The sequence below is a fragment of the Ichthyophthirius multifiliis genome (assembly GCF_000220395.1).
Source record: "Ichthyophthirius multifiliis unplaced genomic scaffold scaff_1120509251428, whole genome shotgun sequence".
Lineage (NCBI taxonomy): Eukaryota > Ciliophora > Oligohymenophorea > Hymenostomatida > Ichthyophthirius > Ichthyophthirius multifiliis.
Genome location: NW_004085883.1, coordinates 54,834 through 72,073, shown reverse-complemented (window position 1 = coordinate 72,073; position 17,240 = coordinate 54,834). Strand labels below are relative to the sequence as shown.

General features: G+C 14.6%; 4 protein-coding genes across 4 annotated transcripts, besides 31 other annotated features; all 4 read left to right on the top strand. All coding sequences in view use genetic code 6, as the record gives it.

Moving 5' to 3' along the window:
* Window positions 1-166: 166 nt before the first annotated feature.
* Window positions 167-919, top strand: IMG5_202370 (ribosomal protein, putative; the record flags this gene model as incomplete). The annotated part of the gene is made up of 4 exons (XM_004023891.1): window positions 167-239; window positions 289-347; window positions 400-561; window positions 668-919. 4 exons carry the CDS (start codon window positions 167-169, stop codon window positions 821-823), a joined length of 450 nt encoding a protein of 149 aa, XP_004023940.1. The 3' UTR covers window positions 824-919.
* A 2,027-nt stretch (window positions 920-2,946) lies between these two features.
* Window positions 2,947-2,986: a microsatellite.
* Window positions 2,987-3,434: 448 nt separating this feature from the next.
* IMG5_202360 (PWWP domain protein) lies at window positions 3,435-4,228 on the top strand (the record flags this gene model as incomplete). Its single annotated transcript, XM_004023890.1, has 4 exons — window positions 3,435-3,503; window positions 3,560-3,645; window positions 3,737-3,932; window positions 4,002-4,228. The coding sequence occupies 3 exons, from the start codon at window positions 3,435-3,437 to the stop codon at window positions 3,804-3,806; spliced, it is 225 nt and encodes a 74-aa protein (XP_004023939.1). The 3' UTR covers window positions 3,807-3,932; window positions 4,002-4,228.
* A 1,039-nt stretch (window positions 4,229-5,267) lies between these two features.
* Window positions 5,268-5,351: a microsatellite.
* Window positions 5,287-5,357: a microsatellite.
* A 107-nt stretch (window positions 5,358-5,464) lies between these two features.
* Window positions 5,465-5,559: a microsatellite.
* Window positions 5,483-5,594: a microsatellite.
* Window positions 5,595-5,797: 203 nt separating this feature from the next.
* Window positions 5,798-5,854: a microsatellite.
* Window positions 5,809-5,854: a microsatellite.
* Window positions 5,855-6,286: 432 nt separating this feature from the next.
* Window positions 6,287-6,336: a microsatellite.
* A 1,163-nt stretch (window positions 6,337-7,499) lies between these two features.
* IMG5_202350 (hypothetical protein) lies at window positions 7,500-8,973 on the top strand (the record flags this gene model as incomplete). The annotated part of the gene is made up of 6 exons (XM_004023889.1): window positions 7,500-8,100; window positions 8,166-8,225; window positions 8,305-8,370; window positions 8,426-8,595; window positions 8,677-8,765; window positions 8,829-8,973. The coding sequence occupies 6 exons, from the start codon at window positions 7,500-7,502 to the stop codon at window positions 8,971-8,973; spliced, it is 1,131 nt and encodes a 376-aa protein (XP_004023938.1).
* Window positions 8,227-8,293: a microsatellite.
* Window positions 8,600-8,670: a microsatellite.
* Window positions 8,974-9,272: 299 nt separating the features above from the next.
* Window positions 9,273-9,307: a microsatellite.
* A 303-nt stretch (window positions 9,308-9,610) lies between these two features.
* Window positions 9,611-9,768: a microsatellite.
* Window positions 9,640-9,700: a microsatellite.
* Window positions 9,703-9,782: a microsatellite.
* Window positions 9,722-9,782: a microsatellite.
* Window positions 9,783-9,959: 177 nt separating this feature from the next.
* Window positions 9,960-10,001: a microsatellite.
* Window positions 10,002-11,508: 1,507 nt separating this feature from the next.
* Window positions 11,509-11,554: a microsatellite.
* Window positions 11,555-11,634: 80 nt separating this feature from the next.
* Window positions 11,635-11,705: a microsatellite.
* A 163-nt stretch (window positions 11,706-11,868) lies between these two features.
* Window positions 11,869-11,900: a microsatellite.
* A 25-nt stretch (window positions 11,901-11,925) lies between these two features.
* Window positions 11,926-11,958: a microsatellite.
* A 208-nt stretch (window positions 11,959-12,166) lies between these two features.
* Window positions 12,167-12,199: a microsatellite.
* A 353-nt stretch (window positions 12,200-12,552) lies between these two features.
* Window positions 12,553-12,596: a microsatellite.
* A 1,336-nt stretch (window positions 12,597-13,932) lies between these two features.
* Window positions 13,933-14,000: a microsatellite.
* A 195-nt stretch (window positions 14,001-14,195) lies between these two features.
* Window positions 14,196-14,243: a microsatellite.
* Window positions 14,244-15,049: 806 nt separating this feature from the next.
* Window positions 15,050-15,106: a microsatellite.
* Window positions 15,107-15,425: 319 nt separating this feature from the next.
* Window positions 15,426-15,475: a microsatellite.
* Window positions 15,476-15,610: 135 nt separating this feature from the next.
* Window positions 15,611-15,661: a microsatellite.
* Window positions 15,662-15,835: 174 nt separating this feature from the next.
* Window positions 15,836-15,882: a microsatellite.
* Window positions 15,883-15,982: 100 nt separating this feature from the next.
* On the top strand, window positions 15,983-17,240 carry IMG5_202340 (syntaxin-73, putative; the record flags this gene model as incomplete). Its single annotated transcript, XM_004023888.1, has 6 exons — window positions 15,983-16,031; window positions 16,074-16,297; window positions 16,523-16,682; window positions 16,731-16,906; window positions 16,979-17,086; window positions 17,151-17,240. Exons 2-6 carry the CDS (start codon window positions 16,112-16,114, stop codon window positions 17,238-17,240), a joined length of 720 nt encoding a protein of 239 aa, XP_004023937.1. The 5' UTR covers window positions 15,983-16,031; window positions 16,074-16,111.
* Window positions 16,351-16,448: a microsatellite.
* Window positions 16,351-16,449: a microsatellite.
* Window positions 16,690-16,721: a microsatellite.

Sequence of the window (17,240 nt, the reverse complement as noted above, 5' to 3'; positions counted from 1 at the left end):
TAAAAAAATTTAATATTAAATTAAATTGTATAAAAGGTATAAAAGGCTAAAAAATACATAATTATATTGAGGAGAAAATAATAATTAAAAAAAACTAAATATAAAATAATTAAATATTAAATTAAAAACAAAACAAAATTAATTTACAAATAAAAATATATAAAAAATGGTTACAAGACTTAAAAATTCAAGAAAATTAAGAGGACACGTTTCTCATGGTCACGGTCGTGTTGGAAAGCGTAAATTAAATTTAAATTTTAATCAAATATTAAATCAAATATAAAACAGATAGAAAGGGTGGTTGTAGAGGAGGTCGTGGTATGGCTGGTGGTATGCATCATCATAGAGTAATTAAATTATTAATTTTCTTTTTGTGATATTTTTTTTTTATGTATATAGATTTTGATGTAAAAATGGCATCCTGGTTATTTCGGTAAAAAAGGAATCAGAACTTTCCATTACAATAAAAACGCTCACTTTTAACAAACCGTTAATATTGATAAGTTATGGTCTTTAGTATCTGATTAAACTAGATTAAAATATGCTACTATCAAAGACAAGGCAATTAAATATATTTATTTTTAGATATATATTATAAAAACTTATACTTTCTATAAATTATCTTCTTCTTTATTAATTTTTTTTATTTATTTTTAAATATAATTAGGCCCCTGTTATTGATGTTACTAAAGCTGGATTCTTTAAAGTTTTGGGAAAAGGTAGACTCCCAAATTAACCTGTTGTTGTTAAAGCTAAATTTTTCTCTAAAACTGCTGAAAGAAGAATTAAAGCTATTGGTGGTGCTTGTGTTTTAATTGCATGAAAAAGAATTAATAATTTTAAGAAGAAATTAAAAATAAATAAGCGGTTTATTTCCCTATTTTTTGTTTTGTTTTGCTTTATGTTTTTTATTTTATTTTAATAATATTCTATTTAAATTAAAAAAAAATTAAATTATATTTTTTCTAAGATATTATTAAAAATATTTTAAAAATAAAAGTATTAACATATTGTTTATATATATTTTATTTATTTAGAAATTATTTGATTAATTGAATCTTAGAAATATAGAATAAAGTTATTACTAAATAACTTGAAATTTTACATAAATCTATTCAAAACTAAAAAATCAAAAATATTTTTCATAAAATTAATAAAAAACACATACAAAAAATTAATAATTTAACCCCTCAATCGATTCAAAATAAATTTATTAAGATTTTTTGTAAATATATTTATTGGGCACATTAACTGATATTTTATAAAAACCTTATTTAGTTTTACTTTTTACAAGTTAAATTCTATTCTATTTGATTTAATAAATGTTTTTTTCATACTATTAACTAGATTATTAACGGACGGCTTAAATATATATTATTTAAAAGTATTTTTGATAATAAATCATTAAAAATATAAATATTTACAAATACTTAACAATGACTAATAATTGTTAAATATAAAATATTTAATTATAGTAGAAAATAAGTAAAAGTATATATATTTTTATTTGGAATTTATTTATACTATAACATATTTTATATAAATGATAGTAATATTAAGTATTTTATAATATAGCATGAATATTCGATTTGTTTAGATTTTTATTTAATTTAATAATTTTACTTATTTTTATTAACATTGATGAAAAAAAAGAAAATTTAAATTTCTGTAAGAAAAGAATTAATAGAAAATATAATATTTAATTTATATTATAAATTTATTCTTGAATCTAAATTTTTAGAATGAGCTATAAACATATATCTTAAATTGTATTAGTAATATTATTTTATTATTTTTGCTAATTTAATATAATAAAGAATCCTCAGGTATTTATTAGTTTAATATTTTTACTATAATTGCTCTTTTGGTTAATTAAGTTAAACTTTGTAAATAATTCCTAAGACAATCAGTTATTTATTAAAATAAAGATTTTCTTATAAAAGAAATAGAAAAACATATAAACTAAAAATAAGTTAATAGTAATTAGTAATTTCTAAAAATATTATCTGATACTAATTCAATTTATAAAATTCTATTTATATATATTAATTTACCAAAATATAAAAAAATCAATAAATAAATAGAAGAAGAAAAAAAATATTAAAAAACGAAACAAACTTAAATAATAAATAAAAAAGATTTTAAATTATTTCTTAAAGAACTTATTATTCACAAAAATAGATTAAATATCAGTATAAGTTCAATAGGAACTGGTAAAATACATTATTGTAAATTTTAAACTATATGTATTATCATATTTTAAATATTGATTAATATAAAATTTAAAAATTATAAATTTTAATAAAAAAATAATCTTTATAATTTGATAATATAAATTTTTCTTAAAAATATATGTATATTTTTTTTCATTTATTTTTTAGTAATAAAAAAAATATTACTTTTGTTTTTTTTGTTATGAATATATTTTAATGAAATAAATACTAAAAATGACTTTTTTATATATTATTTTCAATAATTATAATTATATATTTTATTATCTAATATTACTATTTAAAAACTAAATTTTTATATTTGTTTAAAAATATTTTAATTTAGTTCTATTCTTATATACTAAATAATATATTTAATAAAAACTATAAATTATAAAATTTTTAATTAAACATTTTTAAATATAATATGTAGGTTAAATTATGAAATTATTTTTTAAAAAAATTAAAATAAATTATCAAAAATAAAATTAATTCTAAAATATGTTCATAAATTAAATAAGAAAACTAATAATTTATTTAATTTTTATATTTTTTATTAAATTTACAATTTTATAAAATATTATTAATATTTAATATAAGCGAAATAAACAATTAAACTGATATTCTTTAAAACTAAAAAAATAATATTGATAAATATAATTATTTAATTATGTATTAATTAATTTATTATTGGTTTTAATATAAAAAAATTAACATAGATAATATACTAAACAATTATATTAATAAAAAATATATTAAAAAAAAAATTATAAAAATTGTTATATATATACACATAAATGTAAATTTTTAAAAACATGCAAAAATATAATTATTTTATTTAAAATACTTTATGTTTATCATTAATTATAAATAATAATTAAATGTAAGTAATAACAAACTTATATAATTTTATTTAAATAATTATTTGAAATAAATAATTTACTATTATTTATTGAAATAATAAATTTTATGTTTAAAATTATTTTTGTTTATTAAAAAAAATAGCTAAATAAAGGTAATATAAAGTAATTTTAATAAAAAATAATTAATACAACATAGAATATTTTTTAATTCTTATATTTATAATAATTTTCTAAAATTTTAAATCAAAATACATTTTTTAATAAATATATATTTTTAGACGTATTTTTTTTATTTAATACACTTTATATATATATATATATTTATTTTTCTCTAACAATTAAAAATAAAATATAAAAACTAATGAATTATTTTAAAATAAATGATTTAGTAATTGCTAAAATTTAAGGATATCCTTGGTGGCCTGGAATCGTATAATATAAATATTATTTTTTGAAGTAATTTAATTTTTTTTTTAAAAAAAATAGGTATCTAAGGTTTTAAAAATAAATAAAAATGGTGAATAATAATATAAATATAAATATAAAATTAATTTTATTGGGGACAATTCATAGTATTAAAATATATAATAAATTTAGAATAAAATAGAAATAATATATATATTTTTTTTTTTTAAAAAAAAAAATTCGAATAATTTTTTTCAGATAAATTTTGAAAAAACATTTATATAATATTCATATATTATATTTATATCTATTTAAAGTTCTTACCTGACAGAAAATAAAATAATGCAATTAACAAAACAGTTCTAAGAGAAAAATAAAAACTCAAAAAATTTTAAATTATTAAATTCAATTAATATAGCAAAAGATATATAAGAAGGAAAATATACTTTTGAATGTATATATATATATATACATTGAATAAAAATATTATTATTTTAATTTTTTTTATTAAAAAATATAAAAGAATGGCTATGTAAAGAATATGGTAAAGATGAATTTTTAAAATTTAAAAATGAACAAAATTATCAAAATAATTTAGAATTTGATTTTAATATAATCTAAAAATCTAAAAATATAAAAATATAATAAGAAATATACGAGGATGAAGAGGAAGAATATGAATTTAAAAATTTAAATAAAAAAATTAAAACAAATAGCTATAATAACAACCTCGAATAATCAAACCAAAATAGAATAAATTCAAATTAATAAATAAATATCTAGTAGATAAATCTAACATTAGTTGAAGAGAAAGACTTACAAGAAGAAGATGAAAAAAAAGTTATTATAAATGAAAAGCAAAAATAAAATATTTAAAAATAAAAATAACAAAAATAATTAGAATTAACATAAGATATATAAAAATAATATCCCATATAAGTTGAAATTAAAAGTAAATAAAATATAGAAACAATATAAGAGAAAAACAAAATCGATTAAGTTCATGATTAAAACAATTAAGAAAAAATATTGAAATCGAAAGTGAAAATAATATAAATAATGTTAAAAGTATAAAGTTTATTTATAAATTATTATTTTTATTTAATTTTAAATAATTTTATTTTATTTTATATATATATATATATATTTTTTTTAAACCAAAAAAAAAAAGCAAAAAAAGTGAAAACAGTTATAATATAGTAGAATAATTTAAATTAACATTATTAAAATAATTAATAATATTATTCAATAAAAAATAATTCATTTAATTCTTTAGATTAAAAAAACAATAATAATAATATATATAATTTCGAAAATGATTATATTTATATGATTTTAAATATAAGGACCTAAAATATTAAATAAACAACAGCTACATTTTAAAAAATATTATAATTTTTTTAAAATATAGAAATAAATGAATAAACTATAACTAAAATTTTAAAATAAGAAAATGCTAAATATTTAAGATGTGTTTAACTTTCGATATTATAAAATTAAGATTTTTACCAAAAACATAAAAGCGAGCTAGATGATATACTTTAAAAATCTAAATATTTGCTCGAATATTTGCTTTACTTATTACAAAAAAAAGTGAAAAATATATACTATAAATGAACAAAAAAATTTATATATATTTAAATAAAATTATTTTATTATATTAAAATTATTAAAAAAAGTATTTTGAAATAAACGAATAAGCGCTTAAAATAGATACAATTTTAAACAATTAAAAACTATAATAAATAGATAATAATGTTTAATTTAATATACTATAAGATATAATAAAAAATAATAATAAAAATTTTATAAATAATAATGTAAACAATATCATAAATAAAATAAATAATATTAAAAACAACAATATAAATATAAATAATGAGTAAAAAAATATTAATATAAATTAAAACAATATACATAACTAAAATAAAAATAATAATATTTTTAATATTAATAAAACTAATATAATGAAAAAAATAATCTATTTAATAATAAAATATTAAATAATAATAATAATAATATTAATAATAATAATAATATAATAATAATAATAATAATAAAAATAATAAAAATAATAATAACCAAATTATTTATTAAAATAATAATAATATTAATATTGATGAATCATAAGAAAAAATCTTTAGATAAAAATTTATTTTAGAATTATTTTAGAATTTAAAAAATTCATAAATAATGAATACGATGCAACCAAATATTCTTTTAATATTGAATAAAAAATACTTTAGAAATATCCTAATACATGCATTTTGTATAAATTAACAATTCAAAAATTACTAAATTTATTTAATTGTTAAGTATTAAAATATTAATTATATTTTTCATAAATAAATTTTTATTTTTTCATAAAAAATTTTTTTAATAATGTTTTTATATATTATAAAGATTTATTATTTATTTTTATTAGTATTTTTAAACAACAGAAGAAAAAATAAAAGAATATTTAATATAGCATTAAGTTGATTATTTTGAATGTTTAAGTAAAATTTAAATAAAATGTTTATCTATCTATTTTTTTAAAAAAGATTCTAATACGGAAAAAGCTTAATTAATTTTCGAATTCCTCTATAAACAGGAAAATTAGGAAATTCAAAATTGAATTTCCATTCAAATCAAAGTTATTTTTTTAAAAAAACATAAAATACTCATATACATATAATATATAAAATTTCTAAATTTTAAATACATTATTTTTAATTAAATTTTTTTAAAAAATAATAAATATAACAAACATTTACATATATTTGTATTTTTTTGTTTGAATAATGTATTCTTATATCAAATATTTTTATTATGTTTTAATATAAAAAAATAATTATATTTAAATAATAAAATAATAAATAAATTAAAAAAATGTATTCAAATGAAAATAATTTATAATTAGAGTTAGAAGAAAATCTAATGAAATATGACTTGGAATATCAAAAAAAACGAAATTCTGTTTCAGAAATAAAGATTTTATAAATATAGTAATTTGAGAATATTTATAAAGATAATTCTATTAAAATTTAATAATAAGATAATCAACTTCCACTAACCTTAATCTAATAATTTATTAAATTAATAGAAAATTCCTATTCATTAATTGATAAAATTTATAATTATATTCTATAATTAAATGTGAAATTCTAGTCTTAAGTTAATTTTATCAAATTACTAGATAATATAGAAAACTCAATAAAGTTTTTTCATTTATAGCTTATTGACCTTAATAAAATTTTTCTAGACTAAGACTAATAAAATAATACAATAAAATTTTAAAAACAATATGAAGAATTTGGTTTATAATTATAAGATATTAATGACTTAAATTTTGAAGTTATTATAAATTTAATTAAATATATAATATTTGAAATAAAAAAATATTTTTTTTTAATAATAATAATATTATAATTATTATACAATTTATATACATATATGTATATATTTAAATAATATAGATTGCATATGAAACATTAAATCATATAAATTAATAAGTTCTAAAAGAAATATAAAATGATTTAGATAATCTATTAAATATAAATTATGATATTAATTACTTAAACGTTCTCAAAATTAATTTTTAAAAGTTAATTACTTCAACATAAATATTTCCTTATGCTGTTAAATTTGATAAAGTATAATATTATTTATATTAATTAAATTTTATTTTTAAAAAAAGAACAATTTATTTTCTTTAAGTAAAGATAGCCAGCAATGGTAAAGGCTAATTTAATTATCTTAAATAAAAAAATTAGCTGAGCCAGAACAATTGTAAAAGGGATTTGAAAAAGTAGTTAAAGGAATTTAATTAGGATATGCTTTAATTGGTAAAAGTGAATAATATACATCAGAATTTAGAAAAAACTTCTACATAAACTTAGGTGGAATATATTATTATTTTGCAAAAGCATAAACATAAAAAATAGCCACTTAATTTTTATCAGATCCAAATTATACAGCTACAATATAAGTATATTCAAAAAAAATAAAAATAAAAAAAAATAAACAGGCCTGGAATTTAATGGATTATGGCCTTATTAAACACGGAATGTTTTTTGCATTTCCCTTTATAACCTACAATAAAGAAATATATATAGACAGTGTGATAAATAAAATATCATTAGAAACAATAAAAAAAGAATGTAAAGAAGGCACACTAAACCAAATAAATCCTTAAAAAGCAAGTTTACCATCTTTAGAATTCAACAACGAAGACGAATATTATAATAACCTCTTCAAATAAAATCCTAATAAAATTAAAATAAGAATTCTTTCGTCAAAAAATTTATAAAGACCAACAATAGATAACCGAGAAAATGAATAACTAGAAAACTACATTAATCAATATTAGCATGCATAAAAAGCTCCTAAAATCTTAAATAATCTTTTCGAAAATAAAAATCATGTTTTTACATCTTTAATTATACATATACATGGCGGAGGTTTTGTTGCTATGAGTTCACGATCTCATTAAACTTATACAAGATAATGGGCTTATTAATTAAATATTCCTTTGTTTTGTATTGATTATAAAAAAGCACCATAGTATCCTTTTCCTGAAGCTTTAAATGACTGCTGGTAAGCTTATAATTGGATTATTAATTTTGTTCATCGATTTTTTAGTAAAAATAAATATTTTTGTTATGTATATAATTTTTTTGGATTCTTTTAAAAAATTAAAAAAAAGATGTAAAACCTTAAAAAATTATTTTAGTTGGAGATTCCGCTGGAGCTAATTTAGCAGCAGGTATTTTCAAATTAATTTTTTTATTTTTAAATTAATTTTTTTATTTTTTAATTAATTTTTTTTTTTTTTTTATAAAAAGCTCTAACTTTAAAATGTATTTAAAATAAAATATAAATTCCTACAGGAATACTTTTGGCATATCCAGGTATTCCTTTTTTTTATTTTATTATATTTATTTTCATAATTATAATTTATTATAGCTTTAAATTTAAATAAAAATTCTTTCACACCAAGTTTTCTATATTCTTTAAATGACTAAGTTTTGCCTCATACTTTTCTAAAAATGTGTTTGGACTCCTATATACCAGATAGTTTAGAATTGCATACATAAGATAATCCTTTTGTTTCTCCTTCATGTGCTTCAGATGAAGTAAATATATATATAAATATATATATATATATATATATATATATATATATATATATATATATATATATATTTATACAAAAGTTTTTGAAGCATTTCCCACCAACACGCATTTTAGTAGGAAGTAAAGATCCTTTGCATGACGAATGTTGGAGATTTTTGAAAAAATTAGAGTATAATAAAATAATTAATTAAATATTTTTTGTTTAATTTTTTTTTTTTTTAAAAAAAAAAAGTGATTTGGGTAGAAGTGCAGAAATAATTGTCTACGAAAATATGCCTCATGGATTTTTAAATTATGATTTTCCTAATATAATGAGAGAGGCTAAAGTTTGTATATAAGATGCAGGTAAATTAATCTAAAAATTATTAGATTTATGACATATTTATTTAAATTTATTTTTAATTTTATAATTTAATATTTATTATGTGAATAGATTTTTAATAATAATTGTGTATAATTTATTAAAATTAAAAAAAAAAAAAAATTAAGAATATTAATTATTTAAAAAAAAATCTTAATATTATATAATTTTATTTTAAGGAAAGAAAGAAAAAAAATAATATTATAAATAAATATATCTATTTTTACTTTTCAAAATCATAAATCTATTTTAACTTTTCCTCCTGTAATTTTAATATTATCTTCTTATTCTTTCTAAAACATAAAAACAAATTAAAAATATATATAATTATTAAATAAATGTAATTATTATTAAAAAGATAAAATTACGCCAAGAACATCTTTAACATTTTAATCTAATTAAACTTTTTATCCAACTTTAAAAGCAGGTAATCCTAAAAAAAAAACAACAAAAAAATTAAAAATATAAAAAGAAATTTTTATTTTAATTTTTGTTACCTTTGTAAGGGCATGAAGCGCATCTAAAAGCATCTCCTAGATAACAATTTCCACAACTAGACTTAATATCTCCACTTTCTAAAGCTTATATCAATTACTATTAATCGACAGCTTATCTATAATATATAAATATAAATATACATTAAAAAGATAATAATATAGATAAATATATATCTATTTATATATAAATATTTATTATAATATAATATATAAAATTAAATATTTTTAAAAATATAAATATAAAATAATATATATATATATATATTCATATATTTTTATATATAAATTTTTTATATATATATATTTATATATATTTTTTTTTATATATTTATACTCTTATTCTTTTCTTCCACAAGTACAATTTTTACATGCTTTAGGTTTAGTTAAACATGATTCTGCAGTTTACTAATTATTTGTTTCTACATTATCATTTTAGAGTAGACTTTCTTCATCAATAATATTATTTTCTTTAGTTTTATTAGCTTATTATTAGAAAGGATTTTTTTTTTACTATTTTTATTATTAATTTTAATTATTTTATTATTAAGAAGGTTCTACTTAAACTACTTTACTGAACATATATTATTCTGCTTTTTATTCTTATTTTTTAATTTCATTTACTTATTATTCATTGTTTCTTAAGTTTTCTGTTTTACTTTTTAACTGAACTGATTATTATAATTAAGCTTTTTTAAATGTTAATTATGTTTGGTTTGCACCTTCTTATTTAAATCCTAACGAAACTAATATTTTTTATATTTTTTCTTATTCTACAATTTATATATTATTGAAATTTACAATTAATTAACCTTCTGTTTAAAGAACTCTATATAAATTTATTATAGATTTTAAGGATAATTCATCACTTGAGTTAATACATGAAATTAACTATTTAAAATAATTATCTCTAAGTATTTCAAATACTTATTAATTTTCGACTTAGAAATATGTTTCTTATTGCTTTCCTTACGTTAATTATTCTCTTTATTCTTTTTAGGTCGAATATATTAAAGTTTTCATTATTTTATTTAATTGGATATATTATAAAATTATACTTTAAATTTTTTTTTATTTGTATTTAATAATTTTTGTTATTTATAATAATAAAAATGTTTATTACAATTCTTATTTTTCATATTTTTTTTATTATATGAATTATTAAGAATTAACAAATATAAATATATATATATATATTAAGGAAAAAAATAAAAAATATAGTTTTTATTAAAAACTATATATATTTGTTAATTATTATTAACTAAAAAATAAAGTTTATAATAAAAAAGAAAAATACAGATTAATGGAATAGTAAAAAATACAAAAGAATATTAATATATTAATAATGAATTACATATACGATAATAGTATAGAATAAATACTAAAAATAGATACCAAATTGTTAAATTTAAACTTTTTTTAAGTACAAAATACACAAATATAAATCGATTATAAAATAAGTCCTTTAATACTAGCCTGTTATTTAGGAAAAGAAGAAATAATTAGGCATTTTTTAAAAAACAAATTCATGAATACAAACATATAATCATAACCTAATTAATTAACTCCTTTAAGCGTCGCATGTTCAAGGGGATATTATGAAATAGTAGAAATATTATTAAATGCGGCTGCAGACCCCAATATTAAAGATTCAAAAGGTTAGACCCCTTTATATTATACATTTAATCGTTTAAAAGAAATATCTTATTATTTTGAAAATATGAAACTATCTTTCAAAATAGCAAGTTTATTATTATAAAATGGTGCTAAAATTGATGAAATAATAAACGAAGAAAAATAATATACACTTCTAATGCATTTCTGTGAACTATAAACTAAAACTCCTATTGGTTAAGAAAAAAAGTATTAAATAAACATTATTAAATTTTTACTTTAAAATGGAGCAAACAGTAATTTACTTTCAAGAAATGGCAACACTATAATTGAAATAATTAAAAATGATACTTCCTTTTCTATTTAAGAAGAATCCATTAATTTACTAACTAGCACTAAATAGAATTTTAGTAAAATTAATAATAGGAAATAAACTAATTTTCAAAATGAAGAAATATATAAATAAAATGAAAAAGATAATAATAAAATTTTAAAAAGCATTGATATATAAGAATTTTAGGAATAAAATGAATATAATAAGATAAATTGTTGCTGTTTATTTGTATGAATAATTTTTTTTTTTTTTTATAAAAATAATAAATTATATTTTATTTTTTTAAAAAAAATTAATTTTTTTTATAGTATTATATCAAGTTTTATTTTTATTATTTTGTTTTATCCATTTAATATTATATTTTATATAATTTTTGTTAATAATATATATATATATAAATTGTTTTTTTTTATATTAAGTATTTTATTATTAAGAAATTAACGAATTTGAATTGTTCAACATTTTATAGAAGAAAAAAAAAAAAGAAAGAAAAAAAAGAAAATTCGAATATTTATTAATTCAAATAAATTATAAAAGTTTAATTAATAATAAGTTTAATAATTTAAGGTACTAAAATTTATATAAAAATATAATTGTTTGCAAATTAAATCAGTTATCAATTAAAATATTTTTTTTGCTAAATTAAATTTTAATTATTATTAGTAAATTATAAAAGAATTAAAAACTTTTCTAAATATACAAAAGAAAAGAAATAAAATATTATTAATTTAATCAATTAAAATATAAATTATTGTCTTCAATCGTATTTATATTTTTTCTTTTATTATTTTTTTGCTTTTTCTTCTTCTTCCAAATCTTCTTTATAAAATTTTTCTGCTTCTTATATTTCATAATCAGCGGATTCTAAATATATCTTTGATATTTTATCCGAATTCTTATCTTTTCCTTATAAAATTTATGATTTAAAAAAAAATATTTTTTGTATTTTCAAAGCTTCTTCAGGACTAATATTACTTTAAGCAGTTAAAATATTCGAATTAGGATTTGGAATTTTCAGTTCTTTTTTAAAATATATTTAATCACTATCCAAATTATTAAATTATCTTATTCTAAATTCAGAAACGCCATATTAAATTGATAATCCGATTAATGTATCGGTTGGAAGAACTTTATGGGAGATTACCTCTAATTATTATTATTCCTATTATTCTTATTATTCCTATTTTTCTTATTATTTTTGATTCGAATTTTAACTATTTAAGTTTTCCTTTGACTAAGTAAATTTATTATCGTTTATTAAAAAACTATTTTTTATTAATAAATTTTATTATGACGAAAAATCTTAAAGTTCCATATTAAAATTAATTTTTAAGATTATAAAAATTATATTTATTAAATTTATATATAAATTATATACTATGTAATTATAATAAATTTTTAATATAAAAAAGCATTTTATTTATATACAATTTTATATTTTATTTTTTATTATATATTTTTAAAAAAATTATATAAATTTTTAATTCTCGCCAATTTGTTTTAATTTTAAATTAAAAAAAATAGAATAGAAAACATTTTTATTTTTTATCTTCGCCTTCCCATATTTTTTATTTAAATTTAATTTTTTTTGTTTAATGTTTCTTTTTTAAAAAAAATATAGTTTATAAAAGTTTCAATTAAATAAATATTTAAATTAAAAAATTAAGCATCCATATATTTTGTTTTATATATTTTTTAAAATATAATAAAGCTTTGATAAAGAAAAGTGATAATAGTTAAATATAATAATGTTTAATTTTTTATTATTGATTAATAATCTAATAAATTATATTAATTTGTTAATAGTTTAGTATTACTTAGATATTGACAAAAAGATATTGTAAATTAAAGGAAACAAAAAATAAAAAATAAAATTTTATTTCTTAAATTAGAGAGTATTAAAAAGGTAATTTATTTTTCATTTTATTTACCTTATTAATTTTTTTTTTAAAAATTAAAAAATTCTATTATAAATAATAAATTGAAATTTATTATTATTTATCTATATAGATAGTATTTTAAGAAATAATTAAAATAATAAACTTTAAAGATTTTAGTTTTTTTTATTTAAAAAATGAATTAAATAAAATTAAAATATGTTTTTTTTTATATATTATGTTCCTAATAAAATATATATTTTTCGTGTTGTAATATTATTAATTTTAACACATTATTATATTATTATTAAAATAAAATAATTTTGTCAAATATTTTTTATCAATTCTATTCAGATAAAATAAAAAAAACTTTGAACAACTACTATATATAAAAAATAATACTTTAATACTTTTTCTTTTTTTTCATTTTTTTAAAATCCATAAATAAATAAAAATGCCTATGAATATAATTATAAAAATTATTATTATTGCCTATAAGTTAGCACTTAATTTAAAAGGTTCCTTTTATATTAACTCAGCTTAATGATAAAAATAATATTGCTTCATTGTTGATACATTTTGATAATTTAAATTATTTTATTAATTAAGAGGAGCTGTCTCGTTAAATTACTATTAATTTTACATATTTATCAATAAAAAATAATATATGTATTTAAAATATATAATAAATTTAAAAATATTCAATTTATTATAAAAATAATAAGTAATTTATACAAATTACATTTGTAGTATGTATAAAATTCAAATAAAATAACAATAAAAGCAAACTCTATAAAATAAAAATAGAAAATTTAATCATATATGAAATATATTATAATTTTATAAATACTAAAAATAAAAGTTAAATAGATTAATTAATATAAAGAAAAGTTTGCTCGTTCAAAACAATAAAAGCAAAAATATTTAAAAATTTATTGATATAATAATTAAACATTTTATTATATAAAAATAATTAATGATAAACTTATACAAATGGGTTAAACTAAATGTTTGTACTTTAAATATATTTTTTTTAATTTTAAACAATAATAATAAATAATTTAATTTTCAATATATAAAATAAAAATGTATTAAATAAATACAAATACCCAAAAATTAATTATAATTGAAAAAGATCAATAAAAAAAATATCTATTTCGTATAAATTATTAAATTTATATACATAAAATCCTATAATATACTTAAATCAAAATAATTGAATAAGAAAATATTAGAATATTTATTGGGTTTTTAATTAGCTTATTGAATTAATCTCCATTTAAAGGAACTGCAAAAAATATTTATAAGAACAAGAAAAATTAGGGAATATAAAATAGATAATAAATGGTTAAGTAAAAAAATTATATGGTATGACAAAATCAAAAATAATTGATAATTTTTAAATGTAAGTAAAAAATATTAAAACTAAATAATTAAACAAAAATAAATTATTTATTTTTATTTAATGAATAAATAGTTTAAAAATAATACTTACAAAAATAAAAACAAAAACAAAAGAAAAATATTCTGATGTTGATTATATATTATTACTGAAATTAAAAATCTATTTTTTTTAAAAAAAGACAAATATTACATTATTTTAATAATCATAATATTATCTCTATAAATACATCTCTTGGTATTATTAAAGATATTAATGTAGAAATATAAATTACAATAACAGGATGAATAATAATCTTATATTTTAAATTAACTACATATTGCTTCACTAATAATATTCTATAATAGTCATTCAGATATACGTAAAACTATTATATATATATATATATATATATATATATATATATATATATATATATTTATATATATTTTAATGATAAAAAATAAATTTAAGAATTAATTTGAGAAATTAAAATACTAAATAATCTAAAGTATAATAAATTACATAATTATATGATAATATTAGTTAAGAATTGCTCTTTTAGAAATAAATAAATATTTTAAAGATACAAATTATAAAAATTGAGGATTACTATATAAATGTCGTATATGATTGTATAAACTAATACAGACAATAATAATTTTTACTTTAATAGAATCCGAGCAAATAATAATAAATATAAAATATTGATTATTCCAAAAACATAATTTATGAAATTAGTCTTATAAATTTATGATATTAGTGTTCATAATTTAATAATAATAAAATATAATAATTTAATTATAATGAATATATAAAAATAACTTTGCTATATATTGCAAATGAAAAAATAATAAAAATTAAAATTATTAAAACAATCAATTTATAAACATTTATAATAAATTAAAATTAAACATTAACAATTATAAAAAAAAATTAAAAAAAGTAAGAAAAAAAATATATAATTATGAAAATAAAAATAATATAAATATAAATATAAAAATTAGAAGTTTAGTTTTTTTTGAAAAAAAAAATATTAAATAATTATTTTTTTAATGAATTATATTCAAAATATATATATTATATTAATCATATTTAATTAAATATTCATTTTTTATTTATAATTAAGTATTATTTATTTATAATTTAAAAAAAAAATATATATATTTATATATAATTTATTATTAAATGTTAAAAATTATTTTTATATTTTAAAAAATATTATACATAAACAAATTATATAATACATATAAAATATAAAAACTTATTTTAATAAAATAAAATAAATGGGCAAAGATAAAATAAATTAAATAACATTTTTAATGGAAAAATTATATTAAATTGATAAAGAATTAGGAGGAACATCAAAAAAACGTATAAGAAAAAATTTAATATAAAATATGAATAAAAAAAAAGAAAATGATGCAAAAGATACATAAGGAGAATTTGAAAATATGTACAATGAAACTAGAAGAATAATGCTAGATATAAAAAAGAAAATAGAATTTATTGATTAAGTAAAAGTAAGAAATAAAGATGTTATATAACAGGAATAAGAAATAAGAGATTAATTACATAATTGTGAAGATTTAATTAGTTAATTAAATGAAATATTAAAAAAATAAGCTAATAAACCAAAAGTAAAATAATAAATAAAACTTAAATTGATTAATTTAAAAATTATAAAATAAAAATATAAATAGTATAAATATATATATATATATATATAAATATAAATATATTTATAAATATATATATATATAAATATTTTTACATATATATATATATATATTTATTTATAGTTTTATATAAATATTTTTTTCTTTATTTATATTTATATACTTATATATATATTAATTTATTAGTAATATGATAGAAATGATGTTAATAAAAGAGATAAAATGTATATATTTATCAAAGAAGAACTTTAAATTTTAATGGATAAAAGAGGATTACAATAAGAAGGAGGAAACTAAATTGATATTTAATAAATTTAACTTGTTTCATTATCACAAATGAAACAAAGTTTTTCTTTTATTATTATATTTTTTTTTATTAATATTTATATAATAGACATAATGAATGGAAATAAATCTAATTTTAATAACTAGTATAGAAATGAAGCAAATGATTAAGAAAAGTAAGCCATGGAACAATTCAAAAAAAAAGACGAAGAAATGGACTTAGTTTTAGATAGAATAAATGATCATGCTGATATTTTAAAAGGAAAAGCAATTTAAATTGGAGATGTACAATTTATAAATTTTAATACATTATTTTTAATTTTTTTAAAAAAATTACAAATATTTTTATTTCTAAAGAAACTTGATGTTGCTGGATAAAAAATTCAATAATTAAATTAAAAAGTTGATTAAACTTCAAATTAATTAGACTCATCAAATAAAAAAATGAAAGAATTGCTTAAAAAAGTATAAACTTATAATATATTTATTTAATGTTCATTTAATATTTTATATTTTTTTTATATTAAAGTACAGGGAACCTAATAAATTTTGTTTAGATTTTATTTTAATAGCCTTTTTATTAGGATTGCTTGGTGTAGGTTATACTATGATAAAATGA